Below are 17,501 nucleotides of genomic sequence, written 5' to 3'. Positions count from 1 at the left end.
CCCCACCCCCCAGTGCCTACCCGCAGGAGCGACCCGAGATGCTTCCCACCCCCTCCCCCCCCAAAACCGCCACCCCAGCTCCCCAGCCGGGCAGGAGCGGGGGGTCTCTGTGCCCCCCGCCACCACCGCAGCGGGCGGGACCCCCTCGAAGGCAGCTGAGGCCTCGCAGCTCAGCGCATGCCAGGGCAGTGCGCAGACCCCGCCAGCGCCGTGAGGGGGTGAAGGGGGGCCCCGGACCCCCCAAGCTGAGACCGCGCGTCCCGACGGAGCGGGGGTCTCTGCCCGCGGGCGGGGGACCGGGCAGGGCAGGGGGGGATCCCCGCGTGGGGACCCCGGGGACACCCCCCCTCCGGCTGCGGGTGCCGCCCCCCCCCCCCCAGAGCCCCCCCGGCGCAGCGCAGCCGCGGCGCCGAGCTCAGAGGGTAACGCGCTGGAAATAATTACCTTAATCAAGAAAGGTTAATGAGGCCCCGCGCCTGCAGCGTCGCGGGAGCGCGCGGGGAGCGGCGGCCGCGGCACAGCCGCAGCTGCGGGACCCTCCTGCCGCCCACGGCCGGCAGCGGCCGCGCGGGGGGGCTGAGCCTCCGCGGGGACCCCCCCCCACCGCCGCGGGGCGGAAGGAGCCCACCGCACCCCGCTGCCCCCCGGGACCCCTCCCCAGCCGGGGCTCCGTCGACAGAGGAGGGGTCCTGCGGCAGGAGCCCCTGGTGCCCACGCGCTCCTCGAAAGGGCTCTCTCCGACGGGAACAGGAGCGCCCGAGAGTGCCCGAGAGTGCCCGAGAGTGCCCGAGAGTGACCAGAATGACCGAGAGTGACCAAAATGGCCAAAAGTGATCGAAAGTGACCAAAACCCAGCAAAACCCAGCAAAACCGTGAGCGGAAGCTGGCGCCCCCTGGCGGGGCACGGCGGTGAGCGGCTCTCCGGGACCCCGGGAGGGCCAGCTCCTTGTCCCCGTGGCCGGGGCACCCCCCCCCGCCTGCTCGGGGCCACCTGTGGGTGCCGCCGCCGCCAAAAGCCCTGGGGATGCCGCGGGGCCACCCACCGCTCCCTCGGGGAGGGCACCGGGCTGCGGGAGGCAGGGAGAGCGGCGGGGGACACGGAGACGGGTTGGGGACACGGAGATGGAATGGGGAATGTGCAGATGGATGGGGACACGGAGACGGGTTGGGGACATGGAGATGAGTTGGGGACATGGAGATGGAACAGGGAATGTGGAGATGGATTGGGAACACGGAGACGGGTTGGGGACACGGAGACGGGTTGGGGACACATGGAGACAGGTTGGGGACACAGAGACGGGTTGGGGACACGGAGATGGGTTGGGGACACAGAGATGGATTGGGGAATGTGCAGATGGATGGGGGACACGGAGTCGGGTTGGGGACATGGAGACGGGTTGGGGACATGGAGATGGAATGGGGAATGTGGAGATGGATTGGGAACACGGAGACAGGTTGGGGACACGGAGTCGGGTTGGGGACACGGAGATGGAATGGGGAATGTGCAGATGGATGGGGACATGGAGTCGGGTTGGGGACATGGAGACAGGTTGGGGACACGGAGATGGAATGGGGAATGTGGAGATGGATTGGGAACACGGAGACAGGTTGGGGACACGGAGTCGGGTTGGGGACACGGAGATGGAATGGGGAATGTGCAGATGGATGGGGACATGGAGTCGGGTTGGGGACATGGAGACAGGTTGGGGACACGGAGACGGGTTGGGGACATGGAGATGGGTTGGGGACACATGGAGACGGGTTGGGGAGCCAGGCCAAGGCTCCACCCCTGCCCGGCCCTGGGACTCCTCACCCGGCCCGTGCGCCCAGCCGCTCAGCGAAGCCCGGGGCCGCGGTGGGGATGCGGCACCGCGGGGCGGATGTGGCACTGCCGGGCGGTTTGGGCACGAGCCCGGCGCCCGGCCTGAGGGCAGCGAAGCGTTTGCTTTGGCTGGCAGCCCCGGCCGCAGCCTGCGGTCCCCTCGGTGGGGCAGCGAGCCAGGCCGGCCGCAGCACCGGCGCCGCGTGCGGGGCGCCGGCGTCCCCAGGGACAGGGCGCCGCGGGGAGCAGCACGGGAAAGCGGGGCTCAGCCGTTGCACCCCGAGGGAGAAATCCCCTTTTGGGATGCCCGGGGTCCCAGGGGGGCAGCAGCCTTTCCCAGAGCACCGGCGGTGCCATCAGCTCCCGCGCCGCGCGGGCGCGTTGCTCCGGCTGCGGGGTGCCAGGGTGGGCCGGGGCCAGGATGGGCTCCGGCGCCTTTGACTCATCTCCCGCAGCGGGAGCTGGCAGCGCGGGCGCGGCCGGCGGGACCGCGGGCCAAGCCGCCCTGGGAAATTCGTAACTTCCCTGGAAATTCGTGACATCCCTGAAAATGCTGAGCAGGGCCGAACCGCAGCGCCGCGGTGTGCCGAGCTGCGCGCCTGGGCCCTTGCGGAGCCGGGAGCGCGGCCAGCCTGGCCTGGAGGGTGCGGAGAGGCGCCAAGATTTCGGCAAACCTAGAAAGTCCCATCACGTGGGGGGCTGAGTCACGCCGGCGAGGCCAGCCCCCCCCGCCCGGGCCCTCGCCGGAGCCCTCGGCGGGATGCGGGATGGGATGCGGGACGGGATGTGGGATGTGACTCAGCTTCCAGTAAAACCCTTCCCGAAACCCAGCCTGCGGAGACGGGCACGAACCAAAGCATCGCCCCGCGCGCTGGGGGGCCAGCACGGTCCCAGCAGGGCCGGGGGACCCTGTCCCGCGGGAGCACCCCAGGGCGACGCAGGACCCGTCCCGCGCCCCCTCAGCCAAGCGCAGCCCCGCTGGGCACCGTCCCGTCCCGGGAGCGCCACTCTCGCCCCGGAGGAACGCACCGCTGTGCCACGGCCGGGTGGGCACCCTCCCGCACCACCCAAAATCCTGCGCCGCTGCCGCGCCCACCCGGCGGGGGTACCCAGGGGTCCTGGGCTGCGGGTGCCGGGGGCTGCAGCGGGGTCAGAGACAGCCCCCCCCGGACCCGGTGGAGGGGACGGGGACGGGGACGGGGGTGGGGATGGCAACAGGGGTGAGGATGGGGACGGGACCAGTGCCCCGAGCTGGCAGCTGGGACCCCTGCCCGCCCCAGCCGCGCGTGAGCCGCGTGAAGGCCGAGCTGGCACCGAACTCCGGAGGCTGTAGAAAATCCCAGTATGAAGTGGAAGCCGGCTGGGAAAGTCCTTTTGGGGTGGAAAATGAGCTCACGGGAGGCCGGCGGCCGTGCCAGCAGCGGCGGCGTGGCTTTTTTGCCAGGGAGGTGACCTGGGGCGGGACAGGGCCCGCTCACGCCCGCTGCGGCACTGGAAAGCAGTTCGGCAGCACCCGCACCCAGTGCCCTGCTCCCACCGTCCTGCCGTCCCACCATCCCACCATCCCACCGTCCTGCCGTCCCACCATCCCGCCGTCCCACTGTCCCACCATCCCGCCGTCCTGCCGTCCCACCATCCCGCCGTCCCACTGTCCCACCATCCCACCGTCCTGCCGTCCCACCATCCCGCCGTCCCACTGTCCCACCATCCCACCGTCCTGCCGTCCCACCATCCCGCCGTCCCACTGTCCCACCATCCCACCGTCCTGCCGTCCCACCATCCCGCCGTCCCACTGTCCCACTGTCCTGCCGTCCCGCCATCCCACTATCCCACCATCCCACTGTCCTGCTGTCCCACCATCCCGCCATCCCACTATCCCACTGTCCTGCCGTCCCACCATCCTGCTGTCCCACCATCTTGCCATCCCACTGTCCCGCCATGGCGCCATCCCGCTGTCCTGCCGTCCCACCATCCTGCTGTCCTGCCATCCCGCCATCCCACTGTCCCGCCATGGCGCCGTCCCACCATCCCGCCATCCTGCCATCCCACTGTGCCACCATCCCACTGTCCTGCCGTGTTGCCATCCTTCCATCCGCTATCCCGCCATCCCACTGTCCTGCCGTCCCACCATCCCGCCGTCCCACTGTCCCGCCATCCCGCCGTCCCACCATCCCGCCATCCCGCCATCCCGCCATCCCGCCGTCCCGCCATCCCACTGTCCCGCCATCCCACTGTCCCGCCATCCCGCCATCCCACCATCCCGCCATCCCGCCATCCCGCCATCCCGCCATCCCACCATCTGCTGTCCCGCCATCCCGCCATCCTGCCGTCCGCTGTCCCGCCGTCCCGCTGGGGCTCTCCGCCTTTGCCGGGGGTCCCTCCGGCGCGGGGCACCCCCTCCGCGTGGCAGGGCCGGGGGCCAGGGCTGGATCCCCGCCCTCGGCGTCGGCTCCACGCCGGAATTTGGCGGCGAGGCCCGGCCGGGCTCTGCGCAGCGCAGGCGGCTGGCGGGGGCCCCCCGGGTCCCCGGGCTCGGCCGGTGCCACCGCCGGCTGCCGCGAGACGGGGAAGCAGCCGGGGACCGGGGGGGGGCGCGGGACGGGGCCCACGCGGGGCCCCGCCGGCCCGGGGGGAGCGGGAGCGGGTGGGGGGGCCCACGCCGAGCAGCTGGTCCCGGCCCGGGGGGCTTTTGCTGCCAGAAGTGCTGAGTCATCAGTTCGGGCGTGCCGGCACGGCCCCCCCCCGAGCTGGGGCGCGACCCCGGCCGCGGCGTGGGCAGCACCGGGGGGAGCGTGGGAGTGGGCTGCTCGTGGGGACGGTGGGCGTGGGCAGCCCCGGGGGGACGGTGGGAGGGGGCAGCCCCGAGGGGACGGTGGGCGCCGCCGGCCCGGTGCGCGGCCGCAGCCCCCTGCCCCGGCCCGTTGCTGCGCGCGTGGGGGGAGGAACGGCGAGTTTCCCGTGGGAGCGGGCCCACCGCCCAGCCGGATCCGTCCCGCGGGGCCTCGTCCCGCCGGGCCCTGCAGCCCCCTCCCCAGCGCAGCGCTGCCGGGGGCTGCGGGCAGCATCGGGCCCCGGGGTGCCGAGCGGCTGTGCCGGGACGGGGGGGACACGGGTGGGCGGCGGGCACACGGGTGGGGATGCGGGACGGGCACCGCAGGGTGAGCTGGCCGCTTGGCGGGGGTCTCGGAGCAGCAGGTCACGAGTGGGGGGGACACACACACTTTTCCCCCGGGTCCCGGCAGAGCCCCGGTGCCGTCTGGGGGGCGGGGATGCGAGCCCACCCGGGACCGTGGGCGGGGGGAGGGGGCGTGAGCGGCCCGCGGCCCCCAGCGGCCGCTGCCCCCGCGGGGTCCCGGGGCGGGCGGGGGCGGGGAGCGGGCGGGGGCGGTGCGGGGGCGGGGGCCGCCGGACGGGGCTCAGCTGGGCTCGGCGCGGCCATGCTGGCGCTGCCCCTCGCGCTGCTGCTGCTGCTGCCCCCCCCGCCGCCCCCCGCCCGCGCCGCGCCCGCCCCCCCCAGCCCCGCGGCGCCGGGACCCCCCGCGGGCACCGCCACCGCCCCCCCGGGGGGCGCCCCCCTCCCCAGCCCCGGCCCCACCGAGCGCGGGCGGCTGAGGGGGGGGGGGGCCCGGGGGCGAAGGTAGGAGCCGGGGGGCTCGGGGGGCACACGCGTGTGCAGGGCTGCGTGTGGGTGCGGGGGCTTGCGTGTGCGTGCACGAGCGTGTGTGCACCAGGGTGCGTGTGCACGAGTGCGTGTGCACAGGCTGCGTGTGCACAGCTGCACGCTGAGGAACGTGTGTGCGAGTGCGTGCTGGGCTGTGTGCACAAGTGTGTGCGCGCGCTAGGGCGCGTGCGTGTGCACGTGTGCGTGTGCACAACTGCGTGTGTGTGCAGGACGTGCGTGCACAGCTCTGTGTGTGTGTGCACGGCTGCGTCTGAGGGACGCGTGTGCACGGCTGTGCATGGCTGCGTGTGCATGGCTGCATGCCCGGGAATGTGTGTGCACAGCCGTGTGCGTGTGTGTGTGTGTGTGTGTGCACAGCCGTGTGTGTGTGTGCACAGCCGTGTGTGTGTGTGTGCGTGTGTGTGTGTGCACAACTGTGCGTGTGCATGGCTGCATGCCCGGGAATGTGTGTGCACAGCCGTGTGCGTGTGTGCGCACAACCGTGTGTGTGTGTGCACAGCCGTGTGTGTGTGTGCACAGCCGTGTGTGTGTGTGTGTGTGCACAGTCGTGTGTGTGTGCGTGTGCGTGTGTGTGTGTGTGTGCGCACAGCCGTGTGCGTGTGCATGTGTGTGTGTGTGTGCACAGCCGTGTGCGTGTGTGTGTGTGTGTGTGTGCACAGCCGTGTGCGTGTGTGTGTGTGTGTGCACAGCCGTGTGCGTGTGTGTGTGTGTGTGTGTGCACAACCGTGTGTGTGTGCACAGCCATGTGTGTGTGCACAACCGTGTGCGTGTGCATGTGTGTGTGTGTGTGTGCACAACCGTGTGTGTGTGTGCACAACCGTGTGTGTGCATGGCTGCATGCCAGGGAATGCATGCCCAGCCGTGTGTGTGTGTGCACGGCTCTGTGTGTGCACGGCTGTGCGTCCGGAGGAATGTGTGTGTGTGTGTGTGTGTGTGTGCGCACAGATGTGTCTGTGCACGGCTGTGTGTGCAGAGGGATGTGTGCAGACAACCGTGTGTGTGTGTGCACGGCTGTGTGTGTGCACCGCTGCGTGCAGAGGAATGTGTGTGCACAACTGTGCAGGGATGCGTGCGGGCACGTGTGTGCACGGCTGTGTGTGCAGAGGAGAGTGTGTGCAGGAAACTCGCTGTGTGCAGGGATGTGTGTGCACAAGTATGTGTCTGTGTGCACGGCTGTGTGTGTGTGCACGGCTGCGTGTGCAGGGACGTGTGTGCACGGCTGTGTGTGTACAGGATGTGTGTGCACGGCTGTGTGTGTGTGCACGGCTGCGTGTGCAGGGACGTGTGTGCACGGGGGGTGTGGAGGGGAGCAGCTCAAAGTGTGTGTGCGCAGGGGTGCGTGTGCACGTGTGTGTTTGGCCGTGTGAGTGTGCATGTACATGCAGGTGTGGACATGCGTGTGGTTTGTGCGTACGTGTGCATCAGCGTGTGCGAGTGTGCACTCTGCATGTCTGCATTTGTGCAGTTTCTCTGTGCGTGTGGCTTGCATTTGTGTGTTTGTCCGGTGTGTGCACATGTGTGTGTGTGCACACACGCGTGTGCCGCAGCCTGTGCGGGGTGCCCCACGGCGTCCCCGCGAGCGTTGGGTGGGGGGTGGGCACGCGGGAGGGGTGCCAGGGCGGGTGGGTCGGGGGGGCCGGCCCCACCCCGCGCCCCTTTGCGTGTCGCCAGCGGCGGCGCCCCGGAGGAAGCTGGTGCGGGTCAAAGTCGTGAGGAAGAAGGTGGTGAGGAAGAAGCCGAAGGCTCCGGCCGGGGACACGGCCGCTCCGCAGGAGCCTTGTACGTACGCTCGGTGCCGGGTCCTGCGCAGGCACACATGCGTGTGCACACACCTGCACGCCTTGCACACGCGCTGAGTGTGCATCCACATGCCTCGGTGCTGCACCACACGTGTGGGGAGCGGCCTCCACCCCCTCCCCAGCGCTTGAGGGGGGCACAGCCGCCATCCTGGGTGGGCACACGCCGGCACACACGCGTGTTCCCCACGCTGTCACACATGCACACCCTGCACACACACAGCCAGCAACGCTGTGCCTGCACCCTGCGTTTGAGGACACCAAAGCACTCCTGGCAAACCGTGCACACACGTGCACGCGCACACGCGTGTGCAGACACACCTGTTGTGCGGTGGGGATTGGGGACGCTGGCAGGGCTCCCCCCCCGCTGTGCTCCCTGCCCCTCAGCGTGACGGGGAGTGGGGTTTGCGTGACGCAGCGTGGGGTTTGCATGATGGGAAGTGGGGTTTGCGTGACGCAGCGTGGGTTTGCGTGACGCAGTGTGGGGTTTGCATGATGGGAAGTGGGGTTTGCGTGACGCAGCGTGGGGTTTGCGTGACGCAGCGTGGGGTTTGCGTGACGCAGCATGGGTTTGCATGATGGGAAGTGGGGTTTGCGTGACGCAGCGTGGGGTCCGTGACCGAGCGCCGCCCCCACTGTGCCCCCAGCCTGCCCCCCCCTGGGGCTGGAGTCCCTGCGCGTGCTGGACTCCCAGCTCCGCGCCTCCAGCGACAAACGCTACGGCCTGGGCGCGCACCGCGGGCGCCTCAACATCCAGGTAGGGCGCGGGGCGTGTCCGGGGCACGTGGCGTGTGCGGGGCACGTATGTGCTGTGTGCACGGCACGTGCATGGCACGTGCAGTGTGTGCATGTGCATGGCATGTAGATGCCATTTGTGTGACATGTATGTGCTGTGTATATGACGTGCACGATGTGTGTGATGTTTGCATGGCATGTGCATAGCATGTATGTGCTGTGTTTATTGCATGTGCATGGCGTGTGTGATGTTTGCATGGCACGTCCATGGCATGTCCATGGCTTGTATGTGCCACGTGCCTGGTGTGTATGTGCTGTGTGCATGGCATGTGCATGGCACATGTGATGGCTGCATGGCGTGTGCGTGGCATGTGCATGGCCCACGTGTAGCAGGGGCTCTCCAGCACGGACCCCTCCAGGCCCGCGGTGCCCGGTGGGAGCCAGCCCCGCCGGCAGCGCCGGGTCCATCTGCGCGTGGGATGGGGGGGCTCGGCCGTGTCCCCCGGGGTCCCCGGGCCAGGCGGTGCCGTGCGGCTCAGGGCTCCGGCCGGGGGCACGCGGGCGGCGGGGACGTGCGCCGGGCAGCCCCGGGTGCCCCTCCCGTCCGTGACCCCGCGCCCCCGCAGTCGGGGCTCTACGACGGGGATTTCTACGACGGCGGCTGGTGCGCGGGGCGCGAGGACACGGAGCAGTGGCTGGAGGTGGACGCCCGCCGCCTCACCAACTTCACCGGCGTCATCACGCAGGGGCTCAACTCCATCTGGACGTAAGGCGGTGGGCCCGGGGGGGCGCGCGGGGGGCCGGGACCCCCCTGACCCTCTCCCCGCGCAGGTACGACTGGGTGACGTCCTACAAGGTGCAGGTCAGCAACGACACGCACACGTGGGTGCCGTGCCGCAACGGCACCGAGGAGGCGGTAGGTGCCCACGGGGGCAGCGGCGGGGGGGGGGGGTACCCCGGCACCCCCAGCCCACCCGGCTCCCGAGCGGAGCAAGGGCATTGGGGATTAACCGTGCCGGTGGATTAACCGCAGCGGTGGGATTAACCGCGCCAGTGGGGTTAACCATGGTGGTGGGGTTAACCATGCCGGTGGGATTAACCGTGGCGGTGGGGTTAACCGTGGCGGTGGGGTTAACCGTGGCGGTGGGGTTAACCGAAGCGGTGGGGTTAACCATGGTGGTGGGATTACCGCACCAGTGGGATTAACCGTGGCGGTGGGATTAATTGCACCAGTGGGGTTAACTGTGCTGGTGGGGTTAACCATGGTGGTGGGATTAACCGCAGCGGTGGGGTTAACCGTGGCGGTGGGATTAACCGCAGCGGTGGGATTAACCATGGTGGTGGGGTTAACCGTGGCGGTGGGGTTAACCATGGTGGTGGGATTAACCGCACCAGTGGGATTAACTGTGGTGGTGGGATTAACCATGGTGGTGGAGTTAACCGTGGTGGTGGGATTAACCATGGTGGTGGGATTAACCGCAGCGGTGGGGTTAACCGTGGCGGTGGGATTAACCGCGGCGGTGGGGTTAACCGCAGCGGTGGGGTTAACCGTGGCGGTGGGATTAACCGCAGCGGTGGGGTTAACCGCGGCGGTGGGATTAACCGCGGCGGTGGGATTAACCGCAGCGGTGGGGTTAACCGTGGCGGTGGGATTAACCGCAGCGGTGGGGTTAACCGTGGCGGTGGGGTTAACCGTGGCGGTGGGATTAACCGCAGCGGTGGGGTTAACCGTGGCGGTGGGGTTAACCGTGGCGGTGGGATTAACCGCGGCGGTGGGGTTAACCGTGGCGGTGGGGTTAACCGCAGCGGTGGGGTTAACCGTGGCGGTGGGATTAACCGCAGCGGTGGGTTAACCGTGGCGGTGGGATTAACCGCAGCGGTGGGGTTAACCGTGGCGGTGGGATTAACCGCAGCGGTGGGGTTAACCGCGCCGGCCGGCACAGGGCTGGGACGTGGCTGTGTTGCCTTTGGCCTCCCCACCCGTGAGCGGCCTCCAGCGCTTTCCCCCGTGGCCGCGGCACAGAGGCTGCTTGTCCCCAGCCGCCGCCCCGGCCGCCTGCCAGGCCCCGCGGTGCACGCGTGTGAGCGCGGCGGGGGCACGCGCGGGTGCGGGCGTGCGAGGGCTGCACACGCGGGATCACGCGTGTGTGTGCCAGGGTGGAGGGGGGCATGCGAGCGCCCTGGCGTGTGCACGCGTGTGCGGGGAGGTGGGAGACGGGGGGCTGCCAGAGCCGGGCGCGCTGCTCCCACTTGAGCCCAGGCACCAGCGCTCAGGGTCCCTGTGCCGGGGTGGGTCCGGGGGCTTGGGGGTCCCTGCGCCAGGGCTGTGCCGGGGTGGGTCCGGGGGTTTGGGGGTCCCTGCGCCAGGGCTGTGCCGGGGTGGGTCCGGGGTTTGGGGGTCCCTGCGCCAGGGCTGTGCCGGGGTGGGTCCGGGGGTTTGGGGGTCCCTGCGCCAGGGCTGTGCCGGGGTGGGTCCGGGGGTTTGGGGGTCCCTGCGCCAGGGCTGTGCCGGGGTGGGTCCGGGGCTTGGGGGTCCCTGCGCCAGGGCTGTGCCGGGGTGGGTCCGGGGGCTTGGGGGTCCCTGCGCCAGGGCTGTGCCGGGGTGGGTCCGGGGGTTTGGGGGTCCCTGCGCCAGGGCTGTGCCGGGGTGGGTCCGGGGGTTTGGGGGTCCCTGCGCCAGGGCTGTGCCGGGGTGGGTCCGGGGGTTTGGGGGTCCCTGCGCCAGGGCTGTGCCGGGGTGGGTCCGGGGGTTTGGGGGTCCCTGCGCCAGGGCTGTGCCGGGGTGGGTCCGGGGGTTTGGGGGTCCCTGCGCCAGGGCTGTGCCGGGGTGGGTCCGGGGGTTTGGGGGTCCCTGCGCCAGGGCTGTGCCGGGGTGGGTCCGGGGGTTTGGGGGTCCCTGCGCCAGGGCTGTGCCGGGGTGGGTCCGGGGGCTTGGGGGTCCCTGCGCCAGGGCTGTGCCGGGGTGGGTCCGGGGGCTTGGGGGTCCCTGCGCCAGGGCTGTGCCGGGGTGGGTCCGGGGGTTTGGGGGTCCCTGCGCCAGGGCTGTGCCGGGGTGGGTCCGGGGGTTTGGGGGTCCCTGCGCCAGGGCTGTGCCGGGGTGGGTCCGGGGGTTTGGGGGTCCCTGCGCCAGGGCTGTGCCGGGGTGGGTCCGGGGGTTTGGGGGTCCCTGCGCCAGGGCTGTGCCGGGGTGGGTCCGGGGGCTTGGGGGTCCCTGCGCCAGGGCTGTGCCGGGGTGGGTCCGGGGGCTTGGGGGTCCCTGCGCCAGGGCTGTGCCGGGGTGGGTCCGGGGGTTTGGGGGTCCCTGCGCCAGGGCTGTGCCGGGGTGGGTCCGGGGGTTTGGGGGTCCCTGCGCCAGGGCTGTGCCGGGGTGGGTCCGGGGGTTTGGGGGTCTCTGCGCCAGGGCTGTGCCGGGGTGGGTTTAGGGGTCCCTGTGCCCAGGGTGGATTGGGGGGCTTGGGATCCTCTGTGCCAGTGCTGTGCCGCGATGGGTCTGGGGGTTCGGGTCCCTGTGCCAGGGGGAGTTTGGGGGTCCCTGTGCCAGAGCTGTGCACAGGGCAGGTTTGGGGGTCCCTGTGCTCGTACAGGTTTGGGGGTCTCCGTGCTGATTCCGGGGGCCCCGGCTGGGGACACTGTGGTGGGCTGGGGCTCGGGGGGTCCCTGTGGCAGGGCTGTGCCAGGGTGGATTTGGGGGTCTCTGTGCTGATTCCTGGGGCCCGTGCTGGGGGCCCCCCCTCGGGCGCTGGGGTGGTGGGTTGGGGGGCAGAGCAGCGCGGGTGCCCCCGGCCCCGCTGGGCTCTGGTTCGTGGGCGGTGCCGGGCTCGGTCCCCCCCTCCCCGCAGCCCGGGTCTGCCCCTCGGCGGGGCGGGAGGAACGGGGGGGCCGGGCCCGACGGGGCTGCGGTGCCTGTAACCCTTTGGGCCTCGGCGGGCAGCTCTGCTGCGGGCCCCATCCCCGCAGCCCCCCATCCCCATGACCCATCCCACCATTCCCGTGACCCCCATGCCCACAGCCCCCATCCCCGCAGCCCCCCTGTTCCTGCAGCCCCCATCCCCACAGCCCCCCATCTCCATGACCCCATGCCCACAGCCCCCATCCCTGCAGCCCCCCATTCCCGTGACTCCATCCCACCATCCCCATGGTCCCCAACCCCTGCAGCCCCCATCCCTGCAGCCCCCATCCCCACAGCCCCTATTCCCATGACACCCATGCCCACTACCCCATCCCCGCAGCCCCCATCCCCATGGCCCCGCAGCCCCCATCCCCATGGCCCCCGCAGCCCCAGCCGCGTCCCCCCGCCCAGGGGCCGTGTCCGTGTCCCCCCAGGTGTTCCCCGGGAACAAGGACCCCGAGACCCCGGTGCTGAACCTGCTGCCCGTGCCGGCGGTGGGCCGCTACCTGCGCATCAACCCCCAGGCCTGGTTCCCCAACGGCACCATCTGCCTGCGGGCCGAGGTGCTGGGCTGCCCGCTGCCCGGTGGGTGCGGGGGGTCCCGGGGCGGGGGTCCGGGCTGTGCCCGCGTCCCCTGACCGTGTCCCCCTCCGCGCCCACCCGGCTGCGCGCAGACCCCCACGGCGCCTACGCCCAGCACAGCCAGCCCCCGCCCACCGACAAGCTGGATTTCCGCCACCACAACTACAAGGAGATGAGAAAGGTGCCCACCCCGCGTCCCTGCTGCGGGGCGGGGGGGTCTCGGCACCCCCGCGGTGCCCCGGACCCCACCCCAGCGCTGTTGCCCCCCTGCAGCTGATGAAGCGGGTGAACGAGGAGTGCCCCGACATCACCCGCGTCTACAGCATCGGGAAGAGCTACCTGGGCCTCAAGATGTACGTGATGGAGATCTCCGACAACCCCGGCCACCACGAAGTGGGTACGTGCCCCCCGGCGCAGGGCGGGGCGGGGGCGGGATGGGGACACGGGGACGCCCAGGCTGGTGCGGGATGGGGACAGAGTCCCTGGGGACGCCGCGGCTGGCACGGGGCACAGGGGACCGGGGCAGCCGGGGTCCCCGCGGTCACCGCGCCGTGGCCGGCAGGCGAGCCGGAGTTCCGCTACGTGGCGGGGATGCACGGCAACGAGGTGCTGGGCCGGGAGCTGCTGCTCAACCTGATGGAGTACCTGTGCCGGGAGTTCCGGCTGGGCAACCCGCGCGTGGTGCAGCTGGTCACCGAGACCCGCATCCACCTCCTGCCCTCCATGAACCCCGACGGCTACGAGACCGCCTACAAGCTGGTAGGGCCGGGCTGCGCGGTGCGGGGTGCCGCGCGGCGGCTGGGCGCGGGGCCGTGGCGGCGGGGCCATGGCGGTGACCCCGTCCCGCCGCAGGGCTCGGAGCTGTCGGGCTGGGCCATGGGCCGCTGGACCTACGAGGGCATCGACCTCAACCACAACTTCGCCGACCTCAACACGGCGCTGTGGGACGCCGAGGACAACGACCTGGTGCCCCACGAGTTCCCCAACCACTACATCCCCATCCCCGAGTACTACACCTTCGCCAACGCCACGGTGAGCCCGCCGCCTCGCCCCTGCGCCGCGCCCGCCCGCCGGGTGTCCCCCCCCGCGCCCCGAGGTGGGGGCGATGGGCGCCTCTCTCCCCGCCGCCGGCACGGGGTTCGCTGCGACGCCCCGGCGGTGACGCGGGGTCCCGGCAGGTGGCCCCCGAGACGCGGGCGGTGATCGACTGGATGCAGCGGTACCCCTTCGTGCTGAGCGCCAACCTGCACGGCGGGGAGCTGGTGGTCACCTACCCCTTCGACATGACGCGCACCTACTGGAAGGCGCAGGAGCTGACCCCCACCGCCGACGACGGGGTGTTCCGCTGGCTGGCCACCGTCTACGCCACCTCCAACCTGGCCATGGCCAGCGAGGAGCGGCGCCTCTGCCACTACGACGACTTCGCCCGCTTCGGAAACATCATCAACGGCGCCAACTGGCACACGGTGCCCGGCAGTGAGCGGGGGGCCGGGGCGGGGCGGGGGGGGGAGATCGGTGACTCCCCCCGTGGCAGCCCCCCGCCCCGACGCCCCCGCCTCGTCCCGCGCAGGCATGAACGACTTCAGCTACCTGCACACCAACTGCTTCGAGATCACGGTGGAGCTCTCGTGCGACAAGTTCCCGCACGCCTCCGAGCTGCCGGCCGAGTGGGAGAACAACCGGGAGTCCCTGCTGCTCTACATGGAGCAGGTCGGGACGGGGACCCCCGCCTGGGCCGGGGGGACGACACGCGGCGGGGTCCTGGGGGGGACACTGGGGGTCCCCAAAACGCTGGTGTGGTGGTATGGCCCGTACCACGCCTGTGCCGTGGATGCGCGCTGGGGTCTGGGCACACACAGCACCACGTGTGGCACATGCGTGTGTACACGCGTGTGCCTCCTCCGCGCCCGCCCCGCTGAGTCCCGCTGCGGCCGCAGGTGCACCGCGGGATCAAGGGGGTGGTTCGGGACAGCGACACGGAGCAGGGCATCGCCAACGCCATCATCTCGGTGGACGGCATCAACCACGACGTCCGGACGGGTACGGGGGGATGGGGACGGATTCGGGGGTGGGACTGCGGATTGCAGGGGGGGATGGGATGGGATGGGAGTAGGAATGGGGATGAGATGGAGATGGGAATGGGATGAGGCTGGGATGGGGATGGGATAGGATGGGATGGGATGGAGATGGGAATGGGATGAGGCTGGGAATGGGGATGGGATGGGGTGGGATGGGGATGGGAATGGGGATGGGGATGGGATGGGATGGGATGGGGATGGGATGGGATGGGGATGGAGATGGAATGGGATGAGGCTGGGAATGGGGATGGGATGGGGTGGGGATGGGATGGGAATGGGGATGGGATGGGATGGGGATGAGGACAGGGATGGGAAACAGGAAGAGGAACAGGGATGAGGATGAAGATGAGGGACGGGGCCGGGGGTCGGTGCGTGGCAGCCCCTGACCCCCACCCCGCTGCCGCAGCCTTCGACGGGGACTACTGGCGGCTGCTGAACCCGGGGGAGTACGAGGTGACAGCGCGGGCCGAGGGCTACGAGGCGGCCACCCAGCCGTGCCGCGTCACCTACGAGAACGTCCCCACGCCCTGCAGCTTCCGCCTGGCCCGCCTGCGGCGGCAGCGCCCGCGGGGGCGGCAGCCGGGGGCCGCCCGCCTGCCCCCCGACCTGCCGCTGCGGCTGCGGCGGCAACGCCTGCGCCGCCTGCGCGCCCACCGCCGCGCACCCTGAGCGGGGGGCCGCGGCCCGGGGCCGCGGGCTGGGGTCCGCGCCGGCGGCGGGACCGGGACGGCGCGGGGACCCGCGGGGGGTCGGATCCGGAGCGGGTGCTCCCGGCGTCGCCGCTGTGCGGGACGCTTCCCAGTAAAGATGGCTGTGCTGCCGCCGCGCCTGCTCCGGGCTCTGCGGGGAGGGGGACCACCCTGGGCTAGGGGAAGGGGGTCAGTGGGTGCGGGACCGGGCCCGATCCTGCCCCACGTCGCATCCCGGGAGTCGGTGGGGATGGGACGGGGCCCGATCCTGCCCCACGTCGCATCCCGGGGGTCGGTGGGAGCGGGATGGGGCCCGATCCTGCCCCACGTCGCATCCCGGGGGTCGGTGGGAGCGGGACGGGGCCCGATCCCGCGCCAGCTCGGACCGCTCCAGCAAGCCCCGCCTCTCACGCGGCCCCGCCCCTCGCGAGGCCCCGCCCACGCCCTTGCCCTGAAGGAACATGGCGCCTCCGCAGCCGGAGGCCCCGCCTCCGCGCTCTGGCTCCGCCCCCTGGCCCCGCCCCGGCCGCGCGCCCCGCCTGCCCCTTCCCCCGCGTGACCGGCTGCCCCGCCCGCCGGCGTCACCCCGTGCCATCCGCGGCTCCGCCCCGCGCCGGGCGCCTATTGGCTCTTGGCGGCGGGAGGGGCGTGGCCCCCTGGGGCGCGCTGGCCAATGGGCTGCGAGCGCTGTCGGCGTCAGGCGGGCGCTGAGCGGCGGCGTGGGTGCGGGCGGAGGGCGCGGGGGTGGAGCCGGGGGGCCCGCGGGGGGTGCGGGGGGGGCATGGGGGCATCGGGGGCCCCGGGTGGGTGGTCTGTGGGGTGCGGGGCCGGGGGGGCGCTGGGGGAGAGTCTAGGGTAGGGGGTGTGGCGGGTGCTGGGAGCACGGGGGCACTGGGGGGGTCTGGGGGGTGCTGGGAGCATGAGGGTCCAGAGTGGGGGGTGCAGGGGCCGGGGGGCGCTGGAGGGTCCAGGGTGGGGGTCTGTGGGGTGCAGGGGCCGTGGGAGCACTGGGAGGGGTCCAGGGTGGGGGTCTGTGGGGTGCAGGGGCCGTGGGAGCACTGGGAGGGTCCAGGGTGGGGGTCTGTGGGCTGCAGGGGCAGAGGGCCTGGGAGGGCCAGAGGGGGGCTGGGGGGTGGGGGCCAGGGGGCACTGGAGGGCCAGAGGGGGGGGGCAGGGACCGGGAGGGCCTGGGAGGGCCGGGGGGGGCTGGGGCTGCAGGGGCAGGAGGGCCTGGGGGGGCCAGGCGGGGGGCAGGGACCGGGGGGCGCTGGAGGGGTCAGGGGGGGGGCGGGGGGGGGCAGGGACCGGGGGGGCGCTGGAGGGCAGGGGGGAGGCTGTGGGCGCGGGGCCTGAGGGCCTGGGAGGGCCAGGGTGGGGGGCTGGGGGGGCTGGCACCGGGGGCCTGGGGAGGCCAGAGGGGGGGGTGCAGGGAGCTGGGGGGGGACTGGGGCGGGTGGGGGGGGGGGGGGGCTGGGAGGGGGGGTCTGGGGGGTCGGGGGGCGGGGGGGGGGCCGGGGGGGGGGGGGGTGGCCGGGGGGGGGTGGGGAGGGTCGGGGGGGTGGGGGGGAGCCGGGGGTGGGGGGGGGGGGGGGGGGGTGGGGGGGGGGGGGGGGGGGGGGGGGGGGGGGGGGGGGGGGGGGGGGGGGGGGGGGGGGGGGGGGGGGGGGGGGGGGGGGGGGGGGCCATGAGGGCACTGGGAGGGTCCAGAGTGGGGGTCTGGGGGTGTGGGGGCCATGAGGGCACTGGGAGGGTCCAGGAGTGGGGGTGCAGGGACCGGGAGGCACTGGGAGGGTCCAGGGTGGGGGTCTGTGGGCTGCAGGGGCCATGAGGGCACTGGGAGGGTCCAGAGTCGGGGGTGCAGGGACCGGGGGGGCGCTGGAGGGGTCCAGGGTGGGGGTCTGTGGGGTGCAGGGACCGGGGGGCGCTGGAGGGTCCAGGGTGGGAGTCTGTGGGCTGCAGGGGCCATGAGGGCACTGGGAGGGTCCAGGGTGGGGGTCTGTGGGGTGCTGGCAACACGGGGGCACTGGGGAGGTCCAGAGTGGGGGGTGCAGGGAGCATGGGGGTACTGAGGACCAGGGTGGGGGGGGTGCTGGGATCATGGAGAGGGGGTCTGGGGTGCTGGGAGGGTCCCTGTGGGGACCCACGGTGTGCGAGGGGGTGGGCCCGTGGGCGGGTGTGAGGGTGTCTCGTGGTGGTGGTGGTGGGGAAGGGTCCCGGGGGATGGAGGA

At 72.2% G+C, this 17,501-nt stretch overlaps 1 protein-coding gene across 1 annotated transcript; it reads left to right on the top strand.

Annotated features, from left to right (window-relative positions):
• Window positions 1-1,405: 1,405 nt before the first annotated feature.
• Window positions 1,406-15,405, top strand: LOC147601064 (putative carboxypeptidase X1). Its single transcript, XM_086747689.1, has 16 exons — window positions 1,406-1,454; window positions 2,654-3,664; window positions 5,436-5,459; window positions 7,176-7,283; window positions 7,948-8,057; window positions 8,662-8,801; window positions 8,867-8,951; window positions 12,359-12,509; window positions 12,599-12,687; window positions 12,780-12,903; window positions 13,069-13,265; window positions 13,359-13,538; window positions 13,685-13,982; window positions 14,077-14,216; window positions 14,444-14,546; window positions 14,991-15,405. Exons 1-16 carry the CDS (start codon window positions 1,406-1,408, stop codon window positions 15,251-15,253), a joined length of 3,072 nt encoding a protein of 1,023 aa, XP_086603815.1. The 3' UTR covers window positions 15,254-15,405.
• Window positions 15,406-17,501: the final 2,096 nt, after the last annotated feature.

This window comes from Chlamydotis macqueenii, chromosome 4 (genome assembly GCF_036417535.1).
Source record: "Chlamydotis macqueenii isolate bChlMac1 chromosome 4, bChlMac1.mat, whole genome shotgun sequence".
Taxonomy (NCBI): domain Eukaryota; kingdom Metazoa; phylum Chordata; class Aves; order Otidiformes; family Otididae; genus Chlamydotis; species Chlamydotis macqueenii.
This window is presented reverse-complemented; position numbering and strand designations above follow the sequence as displayed.